We start from the raw sequence: 17,792 nt of genomic DNA, 5'->3' as shown, positions 1-17,792 counted from the left end.
TGGCCTGGCCGGTCTAGCGATTATGTACGGCTAAGGGAGGCAAAGACGCGGTGTCTTTGTGACCTGGTGACGCCTAGGTCGGGAGGGGGGGCGAGGTGCGGCGTCGGAATGTGGATGACGTTTTGGGAGATCGGGGGTGGGCGCGCGCTCTCTTTCTTCCCGTCTTTCTGGGGTTGACGGTAGTGGTGGTGGTGGTGGTGGTGGTTGGTCGTGTGGGCAGGCGAAACGGTTCTACCTGACTAGCTTCGAGACACGGGCAAATATGTATGCAGGTCGATAGTTGGAGCTCCGACGTGAAGACCGGCGACGGGGTTCAGAAAAGCAAGGAAGAAACAGGTAAACGCGCTTGCAGGGCGTTGAGAGGAGGGGAAGGCAGAATCCGGGGGAGGAGGCTGTTTAAAGAAGAAAGAGGGAGAAACAAGCGTGTGAAGCAAGAAAGAAAAGGGTAAGGCGAGTAACGGTAGGCAGGAGAGATGAGAAAAACGAGGACTACAGGACGCCAAAAAGGTGATGATGGACACAGGATGGGACATGGACGGAGGCTGCTGTCACGAGGCGGAGCCAGAAAGTGACATGCAAGCACGGACAATTAGGCGGTCGAGTTACAAATACACGAACCCTTTCTACCACCGCAGGCAGTTGTTAGGATTGCGGTAGGCAGACCAGGCACCTGGCTAACTGGAACTCTATTCGCCGCTGCCAATGTTCTACCTGTTGGGTGGTCTGGGCATCATCACTTCCTTCCAGCGAGATACCTGGTAGGAATGGAAGAGAAAAACACGGTCGGGTCATCAGCACATCAGCGCACCAGGGCCCTGGGGGAAAAGGACCTTGGGACCCTCCGCCCCCCGTTTGAGCCCCTCTGCCGCCTAGCAGTTGGCTCCAGGTTCTGACACAAGCTTACTTCCGATGCGGCTTAGCGTCCCCGCCTTTAACGGACCAGACCTGCCGCGCGAACATTCGGCCCCAAGCGAGCGCGATTAGGTGTTGGGTGTTATCCGTAGCCCGGTGAGCACAGCCAGCGGACAGCGGACAACGGGACCATTCCACGGCGCTAACGAAGGCTTGTTGGCCCTCATGGTTAGGAGCTTTTTGGGGGGTTACCTTAATCTGCAGGTGGATCACCGCCTAAGATTTTAGCAGCCGGGGGACATCTCACTGGCAATTGCACCTGGCGGGAATGGAATTGATCAAGGCAAACCGGAGGAAATGGGCAGGACAGCGCCGAAAGGGGGACCCGCGGGCGACGGACGGCGCGCACCAAGGCCGCCGAGCCCCCCAATCCAGGTCCATTTCCAGTCCGCTGTCCACCTATCGACCCCCAACTGATGAAGCGCAGTTGAGGCAGGTTCCTGGCCAATTATCAATATCCATTCCCATTGTCCCCGTCCCGTCCAATCTCTTCTCCCCATCGCGAACACGAAGGTTTATCTGACAGTCCTGCACTAAAACCAAAGGAATCCAGATTTACGAGGGGCACAGATCTCCGCCTGCTCTCATCGTTTTCCCTGGGAATCGCATTGGCCATATTACTAATGATCAGGTCCCAACCTAACCTTGCCCCGTACTAATGGACCACCCCCGTGCCCGTTCGCGACATCGTTACCGCACTCGGCTCGCCGCGCCGCGCCGGTGGTGAGTCGATGTCTGCTTCAAATTACCAAATGACTGCAACACTTGGGTAATAAGCAGGTTTTGCCCAAGACCGCGCAGAGTGTCACGCATCGCATCGCAAGCCCTCTTACTTGATACTAATTCATTCTTGTTTTTCTTCAAGTCAGACGAGACAAGACATCCCGTCTTTGTCACGCACGACTCACCTATCAATAGGCAAAACCCGCAGCATATTCCCCTTTGTCGTACCCGGCCTCGACCGAGCCAATCCACCCCTTTGTCAGCCGTCTCTTCATCTCCCCGGGGCGCCGCTGACGAGAGACACACCCATACACTGCCCTTCTTTCTACGTCCCGAAAAAAACCATGTTGCCTCGCCATTCATTACTCACCGTGTCTCAAATCTCGATATGCATGGAAGCTGCATGGAACGTTGACTCGATGCTAATGGATGTTCGAGGCTTTGACCAAACCCAATCTTGTACAAATTGCGACATTGTTGTTAAGTGTGTGTAACTCTTCTAGATCTCAGCCGACGGACAAAATCCACTCGGATACCGGAATGAAGCGACATTGCGGTCAAATCCCAGAGGTCAATTTCAGAGGTTGGAAGGAGTGGAATGTTTCTTAAATTTGCGCGGCCTACTCGCTGGCCACTGGATATCAAAAAACCCCGCCGTCTAAAGTGATGTCAAACCTAACAATGGCAAATATCAAAACTCGCTGCAGGCTCGCTTTTCCTCCTTACGCCATAAATCTCGTCGTTTCCGGGCAACTGCGTGTACTTCCCCGTCCATATCTCTTTCTTGTAGCCCGAATTCAAAAGATGAACGAAAAATACCCAACGAAACCATGCGCCTCATGCAATAACCAGCTTATCCAAAGCAACCCTCGCCATCTCTATAATCTTCAAGCAGTTCCTATTTTCTGGGCTATCGTCCTTGCCCTCCGGTACCATCAGGTTCTGTTGCGTATGCAGCATCGGGTGCGGGTTTCCTGCCGCAACGTGCGCGTCTAGTGCGTCATGCCGGTGGTTCGATCTGTCCTCCATCTCCTTGATGACATCCTTGAGCCCCAGGTGGTGATATCCCGTGCCGTTCGTCGTCTCGAAATCGTAGCCGTAAATGTCGACCTTCAGCAGTCCCCGCACCGTGAGCCTCCAGCTGTCGGGGTCCATCTCGCGGTTATCAAACGTCTCGATGGCGCCGCAGCCCTTGTCTCTCTTGTTCATCTCCCCCCAGAGGCCGCCGTACTCTGCGAACCGGAAGGTGATCATGCGGCTCTCCTTCTTGGCCCTGGCCGTCTCGGCGTCGACGAGCTCGAGGATCTTGGCGTATGCGTTGGCTGTCGCGGGCAGGATGGTGCCCAGCATCATCATGTTCTGGAAGGACTGCATCGGGGGCGGCTTCGTGATGTCGATACCGCTGCATGCCGGGCAGTTGATCACGTCGTGGGCTGTTCGGGCGGCTTGGCGGGCCACTGCCATGGCAATCTTGACGTCGTTCGAGAGCCTCGACAGGGCGTCGAGGGACAGGAAGATCTGGGAGAGACAGGAACATGTAGTGTTGTCGTACGCCTTGACAGTAGTAGCATCAGGTTCATGATGAGTGTCGTGTGTCTGGGCAGAGGTGGATGATTCGGGCGTGTCGTTGGCAACGGTGTTGGATGCGTCTGATGATGAGGCGGCAGGGGAGACGCTGGAGACCTTGTCGGGCACTTGCGCCGACAGGAGGTCAGTGAAGCTTTTGTTAATATCTTGAGGCAGTCCCTCGTCAGCAGAGTCACTTTCGTCAAAGTTGATGCCACCTAACAGGTCAACACCCCCGACCCCAAACTGGAAGTCTCCAGCCGGGTACCGTGGCTCGGTGTAAGCCATGGTGTTGAGGCTCGCCAGCTCGGGCGGCAACGTCGACGGCGGGCCGTCCAGGGGGGATAGCAGGTCGAGGTAGTTGATGTTGAAGTCCTGGGTCAAGAATGCGGAGAAGTCGGTGTCTAGCGTCGGTTGTGTGATGAGCGGCGCTTGCAGCTGGTGTGCTTGGTCTTGAGGCTTGGTAGAAGAAAGTTGTGCCTCCGGTGACTCTTCGACGTGTCTACGCTTCCTCGGCCGGCCCATCTGCTTCTGCGGCGAGTAGACACATCTCAGGCCCTCTCTCTTACACCGTGAGCAGCCATCTGGCTCCTTGGTGCAAGCAAGCTTTCGCGATCCTGTCGAATGATGTTAGTCACCAACCCATGATTCGAAGCGGGATGGGGGCTAGTTGCTACTCACGACACTCATCACACGCACGATGCTTGACGACACCGTCCGCGGACTTGGACTGACTACTGCTACTTTGGGGCATGACTGATATGACAAGGGTATCAAGGGGACTGAGAGGTCTTTTGTCGTGATCTGCCTGACAATGTGCGTTGGACGAACTATTCTGATTACTCAGAACTTTCCACACTGTCGGAGTGCGGCGTCCGTGAGGGTTTATATGTGGATGGAGGGGAATGTGTGTAAGGTGACGACGGCGTGCGACTGTGACTCTTGGGCGGGACGGGCAGCGTCAACGGCGAGGGCGACCACGATGATGCCCTGGCTAGTAGTTTGTGGCTTGCCCTCAGCTGGATCTCGGGGTGTTTCTTTGGTATTTTTGGGCCACAGTATCCACGGGGTGGTGGAAGCATGCGGGTGGTGACGCCGAAGGGTGTGATGCAGAAGCAATGTGCACTCGAGCAAGAGAGTGACCGGGGGCGAGCAAGACACAGGTGCAAACACGAGCAAATGCAAGCAGAGGGGAAAGCTTGTCTGCGGCGTGGTCGAGTCGTAAGTGACAAAGTCCCGGTTGATGTCTAAGGTTGGTGGCAGCCACGCAGCACAGCTTACCTTAGCCCAGTAAGGCCGCTCAAGACCACCTAGACCAGGGATGGTAAGTACGACTAAGACCAACTCAGTCCAGGTACCTGGGAGAAGTACAGCCCCTCTACCTACCTAACCTAACCTAACCACGTCCTCGACAGAGAGGAAAGCTCTCGTTGACTGGTTGTAGGGAGAAGGATTCCACGCGGCGTAAGCACCACCTCGACCATGCATATACTGGAGCCCAAGGCGAATCCGATGTACTTTCGCTAGGTCGTTATTGCTGGTTCAACGTTGGAGCCGTAGGCGGGGTTGGGGGCTTCCATCTCAGGTACTTTGAGCCAGGCAACCACATATCTGCTCATCATTATTCACTCTTGTACACGCATTCATACTCTCACCAACACGCGCCTAGATACCCAATTCAAATCACGGGCAAACCATCTCCTTTGAGTAAAGATGCCCGACTGAGCATACGCCGAAGTTTCCAGGCTGTCGGGTCTCAGTTCTGCTCAACCTCGCAGAAGCCACATAACAGTACTCTCTCTCACGATAGGTGACAGCTACGAGGGCGAGCTAACACCCGATGGATCGCGGAACAGAGTCTCTCTTGGCACAATTCTACGCAGCATATGTGGCGCCGTGATTGGCCGAGAGCATGGCAATTGAAGCCATTTGACTCATCGGCATGGAAAAATAGCATCACTAACGTATAACACATGGATCACAAGGTTCTCCCTTTGAAGACCGTACCATATGTTCGCTGCGTGCCGGAGCTTCCACGCCGCCGATGGCATGACTGGGCTGACGAAGGGACATTTGAATAGCCATCTTGCAACTGACATGGCAAAGCCCCAAAGCCTCCTTTTCGGCTTCAAGCCCCTTCAGGCATGGAAGCATGCTGCGTCTGCGGTAGGGCGGCGCCATCAGCAATCTTGCGGGATCTAGAGATTGTGTTATTCGACCTCAACGGGCCTTTTCGTCCTGCCATTTGTGCCAAGAATAATCATCTGGGACCTGACGCCGGTTAGTCTCATGCTACGTTGTAGCACTTTGCGCACTGGACGGTTGCTTTGGGGTTAGCTGAGCGACAGCTGAAGGACGCCTTGTAAGGCCCTGCACGGGCTACCCTGGCCCCAGCCTACAGCGCTCTGAGGTGGGTTGAGAAGAGGAATTCGCCGGACGGGAGAGGAAATGGAAGTCTTCTTGATGCCGGTTGGCTTTGCCTTCAGTAACGTGACTTGACCAGCAGCGGTCAAGATGGCTTAGAATATGTCATCATCACATCGTCCAGTCGCTCCACTTCTTCGAGAAACAGTCATCTGCGACGGTGCAGCTGGTGATGTGTGTGACGGTCTCAAGTTTGAGCGTTTGCCAAACACTGAGAGCCGCCCGTGGCTCCCTGCGGTGTCTCTTCGTAGGGCAGATTTCACAGCGATTGACAGTGTTTGACAGAACGCATACCAGCCCCCCGGCACGCTTCCTCGAACCCACTTTTCGACTTCGGTCAACCCCGCTGGGCGGTGTGGAATGCGCTAGCACTAACGACGGCAGAAAAGTGATCGCAGAAAAAAAATTTGGGAATGGGCGTTGGCTGCACCTGCATCGCGAAGCTCCAAAAATAGCCCTCCACCAAGGCAACTTTTTGGCTTTGAAACCACCACAATGGCTCCACGACAAGCGTTAGGCAAGCGGAAGGAACCGCAGGCGGCTGCTGCTCCTGTCGAGGAGGAATTCGGCAATACAACGTTGGAGGGCATCCTGTCTCAGAGCGAGGATGATTCCGACTACGCCGAGTCGTCTGGCGACGAGGCAGAGCTGAACGGAGACTTGTCTGAGGATGAGGACGAGGACGAGGAGGACATCCTGAGCGACGACATTCCATCCGATGCCGAGGACCAAGACGTCTCTGCGAAACTCAAAGCAACAAAGCTCTCCGCTGCCAACGGCGACGAGGACGACGAGCCCAACTACAGGGTCGTTACCGACGCCAATGGCAACGAGCGCTACGAGTACGACGAGATCGACCCCGTCTACGACTCCGATGACTCCGACGCGCAGGAGGCTGCCAACACCATCGGCAACATTCCCCTGTCCTTCTACGACTCCTACCCTCACATCGGTTACGACATCAATGGCAAGAAGATTATGCGCCCGGCTACCGGCGAGGCATTGGACGCTCTTCTGGAGACCATTGAGATCCCCAAGGGATGGACCGGCTTGACGGACCCCGCGACCGGCAAGCCTCTCAACTTGAGCCAGGACGAGCTTGAGCTTTTGCGCCGCGTCCAGATGAACGAGGTTCCGGAGGAGGGCTACGACCCGTACCCCGTAAGTTCCAATCGCACTTCTTCCTACCGATGCGCGGACTGACAGGACATAGGAAATGGTTCACTGGTTTACTGCCCACGAGGAGAAAATGCCCCTGAGCGCCGCCCCCGAACCGAAACGCCGTTTCGTCCCCTCGAAGCACGAGGCCAAGAGGATCGCCAAGCTCGTCAGGGCCATCAAGGAGGGCCGCATCCTGCCGTACAAGCCGCCTGAAGAGAGGGAGAAGGAGGAGGCCGAGAAGGAAGAGACCTACTACGACATCTGGGCGAACGAGGAGGAGCGCCCGCCGCACATTATGAACATTCCCGCACCCAAGCTCCCGCCGCCCGGCTACGACCTCAGCTACAACCCGCCCCCTGAGTACCTCCCGACCGAGGCCGAGAAGGAGGAGTGGGAGAAGGCGGACGCCGAAGACAGGGAAAAGGAATACCTCCCCGCCAAGTTCGATTCGCTGCGCAAGGTCCCCGCCTACGGCGAGTTTGTCAAGGAGCGCTTCGAGCGCTGTCTCGATCTCTACCTGGCGCCTCGCGTGCGCAAGAACAGGCTCAACATCGATCCTGCGTCGCTCCTTCCCAAGCTTCCCCGCCCCGAGGAACTCAGACCCTTCCCCACGTCCAGTCAGACCGTCTTCCGCGGTCATGAGGGCCGTGTGCGGTCGGCCGCCATCAGCCCTGATGGCGAGTGGCTTGCCAGTGGTGGTGACGACGGTACCGTCCGTCTGTGGCACCTTCGCACTGGTCGTCAGGAGTGGTCTGCCAAGATCAGCCTGGACGAAGCCGTCAACGTCGTCCGCTGGCGCCCGACCAAGGACACCTTCATCCTGGCGGCGGCCGCCGGAGAGGACATCTTCTTCGCCGTGCCCCCTCGCGGAGCAGACGGCGTTGACAAGGCCAGCCGCGACATCCTCGATGCCGGCTTCGGTTATGCGACACAAAACCCCCAACCTACGGCCACCATCACCAAGGAGCAGCCCGGCAAGTGGGCTCGCCCTGGTTCCAAGCTCGAGGCCCTCGGCGTTCTGCTCAAGGCCACCGTCAGATCAACCGTCAAGGTCATCAACTGGCACCGACGTGGCGATTTCCTCTGCACCGTCTCCCCCACAGGACAGCGCAGCGCCGTCGCCATCCACACCCTCTCCAAGCATCTGACTCAGATCCCGTTCAGGAAGCTCCCCGGACTGGCCCAGACGGCCCAGTTCCACCCTTCGCGCCCCCTCTTCTTCGTCGCGACTCAGCGCATGATCCGCTGCTACGACCTGCAGCGCCAGGAGCTCATCAAGGTCATCCAGCCCGGCGCCCGCTGGATCTCCTCCTTCGACGTCCACTCGGGCGGCGACAACATCGTCGTCGGCTCCTACGACCGCCGCCTCCTCTGGCACGACCTCGACCTCTCCACCCGCCCCTTCAAGACGATGCGCTTCCACGCCGAAGCCATCCGCGCCGTCAAGTTCCACCGCGGCCTGCCCCTCTTCGCCGACGCCTCCGACGACGGAACCCTGCAGATCTTCCACGGCAAGGTCGTCAGCGACCTCATGGAGAACCCCACCATCGTGCCTGTCAAGATGCTCAAGGGCCACAAGGTCGTCAACAAGCTCGGCGTTCTCGACGTCGACTGGCACCCCTCGGAGCCGTGGTGTGTCAGCGCCGGTGCCGACGGCACCTGTATCCTGTGGACCTAAACAAAAGTACGGGAGAAGGGAAAGAAAAAGTGGCAATCTATCCGTCTCTCTGGGTATATGGGAGAGGATACTTGTATGTTTTTGCACCAAAAAAGACAGCGAGGCGTTGGGAACCACCAAAAAGAAACCAAAAGAAACCAAACCCCATCATTTGCTTTTGTTAATTGTTGTTTTAAAATCTGCATTGTGTTAGATAGTACCTTGTAGATTTTTGAAGAGGTATCATAATGGACGTCAACTTTGCACATACAGCATCGTTCTAAAGAGTTTGCATACTGTGATCAGCACCAATCAATCGCTCGAGCCAGAATCATCAAAAAAGGGTCATTCACCCTCACGTTAAGGGTTAAAAATGCAGTGAACTACGCTCTTGTACGATATCTACACTTTGATCGGTCACACTTATTCGGCCCAGCTATGTGCTGCATATGTTCGTAAACATCTCCGCCTTAGAAACTGAGGGGAAACGGGGCTTCCGGGCTGGATACCTCAGCGCGGCCTAGACTAGGGCAGAGCTATCATGCCTTGGTAATGCAACTTTTTTGGACTGAATCTTCTAATCTTCTTACGCAAATGGCCGCTGTTTGTGAAAAGAAAAGCATCATTGACATTTATCGACTTCACGTGCTACAAGTGCTGCAAAGACCCCGAGATCCCTAGACCCAGACCCAGATATGCTAACTATACGGAACCGAATCCCTGTTTGTGAATCCCATTGCGGGTTCACGATATATAAAATGCGTTCCCATATACTTTAAGAACTAGTTAGTGGTGACTACGTATCTTCAATCAGGGGACATGGTTCACCTCTGCGTTAGATGTCTCAAATGCAGTGAAGACCAAGGGGAGGCGACTATGTCCGAGAGGGTATGTAGGACCCTCACAGAACGGCAAAAGTCCACATGAGGTCTACGCTGTAGTCCAATCGTTCGGCGGCGCATACATATGTATACGCACCCCGCTGTGAAACCTAAGGGGTGAATTTGGGATTGAAGGAGCTGGGCTAGACATGTCAGCGTAGAGGGCTACACCACGTATATTAGCAGTGAACGTGCTGCTGTTTTTCTTGGTAGGATGATTTATACATCAACTTAGTACTGGAAACTTAACCAAAATAACACATTATACGTTGCGTGCCGTGTGATAACCTCAAGCTTCCTAGACCTGCAAGGTTCCAAGGATCCAAGGGTCCCAACGCAATAATCAACCACGAACGCCTTGTGTTTCCACGACCCTATTGAACTGACAGCGGCAGGGGCCATCGTTCACTCGCGCGTTGGGGGTTAAAAATGCAGTGAAATGACTAGGGTTGAGGAAGCCCTTCCAATTGGTGTGAGTGAAACTGAATTAACTGTCCAATCATTTACACTTATTCCGCCTAACGACGCAATGACATATGCAAAGATTCCCGCCTTGCCTAGGGAGTAATCCAGGACCTTTTACATACTGGGTGCATGTCAACGTGGCCTAGACTGGGCAGTGCTACCATCCTTTTCTTTTGGTAATACGATTTCTATATGTAATTGATCTTGTAAGTTTCCACGAGAATGGGCTCCGTTTGTGAAAAAGGCTACATTAACACCTGTCGACGTTGTTGGCTGGACACCTGCGTCAGCTCGGGGGCTCCAGCAATTCAGGGACGCCAGCTGTAACTCGTATCTTTCTTCTTGTTGCGGTCTTTGTTCAACTACAAACTCTTATAACTTGACAATAATAAAGGCCGGTTTGGATTTGCGGGCTATCAACAAGTAGGCATTGATCCAGTGGTCAAGAACAAAGCCTTAGCCATCGAGTGCCAGCAAAAACAAGGGCAAACCAACATAACAACCTTCATGCCAAAGAACCAGCTTGCGCCACCTTTCACAACCATGAAAGAGTTTGTGTTATCATTATTCATCTTCAGTTTCTATCTGTTCGCGCTTATATGCACTTAAATATTCCCGGTTTTGGAAACAAAAGGTAAAGGGCCTGACGTTATCCCTCCTCCTGTTTACGATATCTTTTCATTTTGTGGGATAACCTGTACCAAGTTGAGAATCAATCTCGCATTTGGAGCATTGAGGATATTTCCTAGTTTGCCAGGGGTGTTGAATCACTTCTCTCGTCAACGTCGTTGCTCTGAGTGCATTCGATTAACATGATTGAGAGACAATCAAGCATCACCTCCGTCAAAGTGTCAGCAGCATAACTTAGATAGATATAGACCTCGGAGCTATGACTGTTGCCATATTTAAACCACTATTGAGAGGCTACTTTCACATCTCGGCGTTGATGCTCGGCTTCTATTGGGTTGTACTAAGCCCTTCGTGTTTTTAAGGTTTTCTGCCTGTACTGTCCTAGGATGCTTGCGAAGGATGTAGGACTCGGAGAGTTGCGGACAGGATGTGCGCACCCAGGATTCGCGAAGCATAAAACCTCAACGCAGCAACCTTCAGATTTCTAATCAGCCAATGAAATTCAGGATGAGATCCATAATGTTCTTAGTTTCCCGATTCTTGTCAACATGGCGTACATAGGCTGCGCGTAGTCGAAGGCGACCGACGGCACGAAGATCCCTCCACCGACTTACAACCTGTCCCAGACTTGTTCAGGGCCGCACAAACTCCCAAGGCCGACCGAGAATGACGCCACGAAACACCCAATATGATTTTAGGCCCCTTTAAAGTAGTAATTGATATCCATATTCGATATTCAACGGTGTCTTGATGTCTTTTAGAAACAAGACCAACAAAGGCACAGAAACTTGGTATATCATTCAGCTACCAATGACTCCTCGAGCGGATTGAGATAGCCCGGCAACTTTAAATAGAGCATACATATATAGTATCAACAGATCTCATTTGCATGGACATAGCAACCCTTCAACAGAGCCCAGCAAGCAATCCAGAGGCAAAGCATACGGGCTCATCGCACACTGAATTTCTCTTGAAACACTTGACAATGAGTACGCGTTGAATCGCACAAGATGATGCCACGGTAAAAGGCTGAGATAATGTGAGACACTCTGAGAGATCTTCTCAGACGCCGTGCAACTTCAACACATGACGCCATTCTCACAGATGTGCTCGCAGATGTCTCCCATCCTCTGTCCTGCGACCCTTTCGTGAATAGACTCTGCAGAAAACATGAGTCACATCTGAAGGTCTACGGTGGTCCAAATTCGACGAGGATGCCGCAAGAGCATCTGCTTGTGATACAAAAATACCCCGCCGACAGCTACAGTTTCATCTTAGAAGGTGTTAAGTTGACGATTAAGGCTCAGCGATTTACTAATGGTTCGTGACCGTGCCCAAAGGTTCCAGCTAGCTTGTCAACCTTGACGACCCCTGTCTCTTCCCACAATGATTGACTGTACGTTTTCAAATCATCCTCATTATTAGATAGGCGATCCAGACTGAGCTGGAGCTGGGCTCTGCGTCGTAGTCTCCTCCGATGCTGGAGCAGCAGCCGGGGTCACAGCCGGCGCAGGACTATCCTTCTTCTCTGTTGTTGCCGGCTTGCGTCCTACCAAAAAGTACCTGAAATAACCCATTAACATCAACTCCTATCAACTCACAAGACCGGAAATTGAAGCCCATCAGCCAAACTCACATGGGCACATAGGCATGGTACGCCCTGTTCTTGAGGTCCTTCCGCACATCCACCAGGAAAACCTCAACTTCGTCGCGCGTCCATTCGTACGCCCGGGTCAAGGGCGCCATAGCCAGCCCATCCGCGGCCATCATTGCGTTCTCGTGGTTGAACATACCAAGCTCCTTGAAATGGGGATCCTTAGGCCACGTCCCGAGAGGCCACTTATACTTGCTCAGTGTGACATTCTCAAAACCCACATCAATCATGAGCTCCTTCAGTTCGCTAGCCACGACAAAATTGCGACCAAACTTGGCACCTGCACCTCTGAGAAGCTCGGCGAACCGCACTAGGGCGGAATCGGCTGGCAGTGTGTTATCATCGGACAGGAATGCCATTTCGGCTTCTTGAAGCTCGAGGTAACCGCCTGGTGTGATGTTGCTGCAGATGTCTTAGTGAAGAGCTCTCCAATCGACGACATCAAGTTTGTGTCAGAGTGGTGGAAGCAGAAAGATCAAACAAGTGAAGACTCAAAAGGCGGAGATATTACTTGTAGCAATTAGTTATGTACGCTTTCCAGTCGGCGAGACTCGACGTCATGTGACGGCTGTGAATGTATTCGAATGGCTTGGTGTAAGTCCACTCGTCTTCAATGTCGTCGACCTCGAACTTGACGTTTGGTGCCACGCTAGATGTGAATGTAAGAATTTGATTCGTATAACACGAGTGGTCGCGCCACTTAAGGTCGAATGCAAGAAACACTTACAAGTCAGGTTGCGTGGGAGACAAGTCGACACCGAGGACCTGAACCCATCCAATCAAAGTTTGTCCTCGTGAGGCCATACAGCTGTCTTCTGAACTTACCTCAGTCTCGGGGTGGTCATCTGCGTACTGGATAGCCCAGATACCGGTGCCGGTGCCGATGTCAAGAGCTCTCTGGACTTTGTACTCTGGGTCACACGGTGGTGCGAGGCCGAGCTTGCCGCCCAGAGTCAGAAGGGCTAGGTGATGTTGCAGGTCTGTCATCAAAGTCAGAAATCTAAATGCTAGAGGGAACGTCAAAGCCGCAGAAGCTGGAAGAGCGGGCCAGTCATGTGTGAAGAGAGGATCATAAAGCTTACGTACCCAATCTGTCATTCTCTTTTTCGTCGTTCGGAAAATGATACTCTGATTCAAGTCAGCGGCGGTACACCGTGTCGTAGTAGACTGCCAACAACGGATGCGGGAGACTCACTGCCCTCCTTGTACCGGTGATAAGTTCTGCCATTCTCGAAGTGGTAGTCGCGAAGAGACTCAGAAAGGCTGGTGCGCGAGGAGGCGATGCTCTATGCGCGTGGTCCATTTATCAGATTCAGAGCAACATCAGGAGCGAAACCAAGAACCCACCTGGACCTCAGCACCGTCTTCGACCGGGTTCTGTGTGAAATTAATCAACGATTGAGAATAAAGACGCAATGGTGCCATGGCATTCTTGGCGAAGACTCACATTATCCTCGGCTCCGATTTGAATTTCGTGATCGACCTGAGCCATCGTTTGTTCCGTAGATGACGACGCTGATCAGTATGCGATACTGCGACAACGGATCAGACTGAGATCGAGTTTCGAGGCAAGTTTGGAACGGCAAAAGTTGAGGAAAGTCGAGATGTTGGACAGAAAGAGAAAGACTCGCGGGGGGAGATTGTGCGACAACAGGCAAGGCGGAACAGACAACCCCTCCTTCCTGACCCAAGGAGAGGGGCGAGAGATCACAGATCCATATCCAGAAAAGCACCGCCAGGACCAAACATGCATATGCAGTCCAACGGCGAGGTTGCCCCTTTACGTTCTGATGTGGAGTCCGAGGAAACAACATGGCGAATGGGAGACCAACGTTGGTTGGACAAGACAGACGAGGCTGCATGGGCGACGCAGCTGCCAAACGTAGAATATCTCTCGGCCTGCGTGCCCGCCTCCGAAAGAACAGTTTTTTCCAAGTCCCGGGGATTTAGCACGTACTCTGTCATGTTGTGATTCTTTCCAATCTATCTCTCCATGCTATCCTTTCTCTCCGCATGCATAGTTGTGTTTTCTGGGCCGTAGATGCTTTCTCTTGTGATATTGTCGTAACAGTCGTAAAAATCGTCGCCTCCCTCATCCCAGTACCAATCATAGACCCATGCCAACCATCTCTTGTATAAATCCGATAGCAACATCCCATCAACCGGCCTGCTTTTCCCGTGGATGCACCAAGATCATACCTTCACTTCGATTCTGCCCCTTTTAAGCCGCAATCTGCGGAACTCCAACACTCATCGCTGGCCCGCCGCCGCCGACATCGACATCCATCCCCTCCCACGGCAACTCAGGCACCCCGACCTCAGCCATAACCCTCGCCACGACGCTCTCAAAGGCATCCCGCTCGATGATGGCCCCGAAGTGGATGCAGTCCACCACGCCGCAGAACTCCCTCTTGAGCGCCTCGATGACTGGCTCCTGCATCAGCGCCTGCGCGCCGTACCGCGCCGCGAGCTCGAACCACGCCTGCACCGGCGTCAGCTCGATGTCGCCCGGGTTCAGCGTCTTGGCCAGCGAAAGCAGCGACCGCAGAGTCAGCGCGCTGCCGGCGCCTGAGTGCGCGTGCCACGTGTGTTGCGTCTCGACCTCGCGGCGCCGGATCGAGCGGTACACACGCTCTGGCGCGGAAGACATGCACATTGTTGAGGCCATCATCGTGTGACCCGAGGCCGCCTTGGTCACGTCGGCGTGGCGCGGGTACTGGCGCGGGTGGAAGTGGTCCCAGCAGATGTGTTCCATCCTGTTGGGTCGACGGTTAGCATATGATAAATCTCCAAGGCCTTTGCAGTTTTCAAGTTTGAGGGGGTACTGAAGAGACTTACGCAAGGATGAGGTTGATGGCGATGATCTCCTGCTCAGGAGACAGCTGATCCGGCGTAGCAGGCCGCACCGGTGTTGAGAGGTTGCTAGTGGACGAAGAGCTGATCTGGAAGCACGGCGTGCCAAGAGTAGCGTCCTTGCTCATCGTGACGGTGATGTCGCCCATGTTGACGTCCCCGAACAGGTCGGCAGGGGGGTACGGGTCGTAATCCAACGGCTGCGCCATTGACACATCCTCCGGCAACATCTGCTGCTCTTCCGCGCTGAACACCTGCGTATCCGTCTGCTCCTGCTGGAACTGTTGTTGTTGCTGCGGCGGCGGCGCGGGGACGTGGGAGTGCTGCGGCTGGCACGGGTGAACCTCCACCGGCTGCTGCATCACCTCCTCGTACGACGGCTCCTCCACCGGCGTCTCCTCCGCGGCGGCGATCCTCACCTCGCCGACGAGGACATCCTTCTCCTTGCCCTTCAGCTCCTCGGGCACCCTCAGCCCCCGGGCCCTCAGCGCGCCCTTCATGCCCTCGTTGTCCCGGCGGTACGCGAGCACCTCCTTCTCCGCGGCGGCGATCATGTCCCGGAACTTGCACACGTCGAGCTCGAGCTGCTTGATGTAGTTTGCCTTGCGCGTGCGGTGCTGGATCTGCGCCTTGCGGACTTGCTGCCGTCGAAGTTTCGCCTTTTCTTTTGCGTGGTCCGCGGTAGTGGCAGACTCGGCTGGTTTGCAGATGGTGAGGTTAGCTTGCTCGTTCTTTGTATCTCGTGATGTCGTCGACGTCTTAAATAATGATAGTTCGATGAGAATATAAGGGCTCCGAAATTATCAAGGAGGATATAACGAAACGAAGCAACATCTCCAGGACGTAAAACAAAGGTAATGAGACATGGGGGTTCGCGGCTCGTGGTTCGATGGAATCTTTGGTGTAAGTGCCAAAGTGGGCGTGTGCCCACACATAATGCGGGAAGCAGAGCCAGCAGACTTCCGAATCCAGCGAGTTTGATTCCAGAAGCCAAGGAAAGGGTTCAGACCGAGATCTTCGCAAACCCGGTAGCGGTGTACGCATCGGGTGGGCAGGAAAACCGGTCGTCTGGTGGTGGGGGACCACACCTTGGAATCAAAAAGCCGGGCTCGGGATGCAGGGACACACAACACACCACAGACACTCACACACACACACTGGTGCGCTTCATCGCTCGCGAGGTCCGCTGGGGGAGGGGAAAAGCGCACGCACACGCGCGCCTCCAAAAGATTCCCAACGCAACCACGCCATCTCGCCTCTTAGCGGCGGGAAAGACGCCACCCGTGCTGGCTGCGATGAGGAATCATTGCAACAGCCAGACCCAGAAGACAAGACGATCAAATAAAAAAAAGCAAACACCCCTGCTTGCCCACTCTCGACCGCTCGCCCGTGACAAATCAATTACTGTATTCCAATGCAGTAAGACATAAGAAAGGTCGAGATGCAGCGCCGTGGAAAGGAAATGTGAGGTGATCGCCAGAGAATCCCAGCAACGCAGCATCAAGCAAAAACCCCATCGAACCAGGGAAGAGCCGCGAATGAGAATGGATGATGGAATCTTGATATCCGAAAAGGGGACAACATCTGCACGAAATAAATCGGAACTCACATGAACCCTGCCGCCGCTGGTGCTGGTCCAGCGGCTGCGGAGAAGCACTGCTCGTGCTGGGTGCCGTCACCGCTGCCGCCGATGAGAAACCCGAGGTGCCCGGCGGCGGCCCCTCAGTCACGAACTGCACCCGTCCCGCCCTCTCACTCTCCTTCTCGCCCTGCCAGTAATCCGAGAAGGAGGGCCTGTTGAAGTTGTTGTTGTCGACGTTGCTGCCGCCCCTGTCTTGCCGCTGCCCCTCCCCCGCCGCCGATGGCGCCGCAGCAGCCTCATTCGACAGCCGCACCTGCTGATGATCCGCCATAACCGCTCACCGAAATGTCTGATGAGGAATCAAACAGCTCCAAAAGAGAAGGTCGGTCCGGGCGTGGGAGTGTGAGAGATGGCGCCCACAGAAAAAGACGGTGAGAGGACTCGTTTGTTTTAAGAACCGGCGATTGGACCCGAAGATATGGAAACGAATGATAAGAGCAGCAAATGGTCCGTCTAGATATGCTGTTCCGCTGAATCCGTCCTCTTGTCTAGACGAAGAAAAATCTCCACGCGGGGCGGACGAAAGAGGCAGAAACGTTGGAATGGGGAAATCGCAAAGACTTAAGAGAAATGGGCGATTCCAAATTCCCATCTCTCTATGCACGCCACTGGGGAGGAGGACCCTCACTCGCCTTTTTTTTTTCCTGCTACGGCTGCCGCTGCCGCTGCGTGGGATGGCAAGAGGAGTTAACAGTACCTAGGAGCCCACTCAATGTACCCTCAGTCAGAACGATCCGACGGCAGAGGGGGAGGGGGGGAATGTGGTGCCTGTCGGCGCTTGCTAGACATCAGGGTTTGGGCTTGACGTCCGGGGGCTGGCTGTGTCCTGCTTCAAAGGGCGGAAAGAGGAGAGACCAGACCAGGGGAGGAAGGGCTGCCAAAGGGCGCTTATCCAGTTGTAGAGAAGCGTCGTGCAACAGACTCCAAAGCACCTCCCCAAAAAGAAGGGCGCTGGGGCTGATCTCACGTGCCTTGGGCGGCAGAGCTGCAGTGTCGCGGTTGCAGTGCAGTGTAGTGTGTAGCGTGTGGCGTGCGTGTGTTACCTCAGCTTTGGAGATTTGTATTTGATGGACCGGACACTTTATCCCTTTTCCGCCTCAAATGCCCGTGGATGACAATTTCCTCGATTTGTCAATGAATACGGGGGAAGGAGTCCCATCCATAGCTACTACCTCAGCCAAGTTTCGCTAGAGGAGAGACTGTTGGATTTTGGCATCGGGTAAG

General features: G+C 54.4%; 4 protein-coding genes across 4 annotated transcripts; 1 reads left to right on the top strand and 3 right to left on the bottom strand.

Annotated features, from left to right (window-relative positions):
* Positions 1-2,472: 2,472 nt before the first annotated feature.
* Positions 2,473-3,955, bottom strand: GCG54_00005010 (uncharacterized protein; the record flags this gene model as incomplete). Its single annotated transcript, XM_045405044.1, has 2 exons — positions 2,473-3,818; positions 3,883-3,955. 2 exons carry the CDS (start codon positions 3,953-3,955, stop codon positions 2,473-2,475), a joined length of 1,419 nt encoding a protein of 472 aa, XP_045271228.1.
* Positions 3,956-6,120: 2,165 nt separating this feature from the next.
* On the top strand, positions 6,121-8,464 carry GCG54_00005009 (Ribosome biogenesis protein ERB1; the record flags this gene model as incomplete). The annotated part of the gene is made up of 2 exons (XM_045405043.1): positions 6,121-6,786; positions 6,839-8,464. 2 exons carry the CDS (start codon positions 6,121-6,123, stop codon positions 8,462-8,464), a joined length of 2,292 nt encoding a protein of 763 aa, XP_045271227.1.
* Positions 8,465-11,840: 3,376 nt separating this feature from the next.
* GCG54_00005008 (uncharacterized protein) lies at positions 11,841-15,760 on the bottom strand (the record flags this gene model as incomplete). The annotated part of the gene is made up of 12 exons (XM_045405042.1): positions 11,841-11,982; positions 12,056-12,475; positions 12,606-12,722; positions 12,801-12,838; positions 12,899-13,053; positions 13,160-13,201; positions 13,269-13,359; positions 13,421-13,450; positions 13,521-13,588; positions 14,324-14,829; positions 14,912-15,684; positions 15,746-15,760. 12 exons carry the CDS (start codon positions 15,758-15,760, stop codon positions 11,841-11,843), a joined length of 2,397 nt encoding a protein of 798 aa, XP_045271226.1.
* A 771-nt stretch (positions 15,761-16,531) lies between these two features.
* On the bottom strand, positions 16,532-16,839 carry GCG54_00005007 (uncharacterized protein; the record flags this gene model as incomplete). Its single annotated transcript, XM_045405041.1, is given in 2 exon segments — positions 16,532-16,569; positions 16,584-16,839. 2 exon segments carry the CDS (start codon positions 16,837-16,839, stop codon positions 16,532-16,534), a joined length of 294 nt encoding a protein of 97 aa, XP_045271225.1.
* Positions 16,840-17,792: the final 953 nt, after the last annotated feature.

This window comes from Colletotrichum gloeosporioides, assembly GCF_011800055.1.
Source record: "Colletotrichum gloeosporioides strain Lc1 chromosome Unknown consensus_2, whole genome shotgun sequence".
Taxonomy (NCBI): domain Eukaryota; kingdom Fungi; phylum Ascomycota; class Sordariomycetes; order Glomerellales; family Glomerellaceae; genus Colletotrichum; species Colletotrichum gloeosporioides.
The sequence above is the reverse complement of the archived record's forward strand: the minus strand, read 5'-3'. Positions and strand labels throughout refer to the sequence as shown.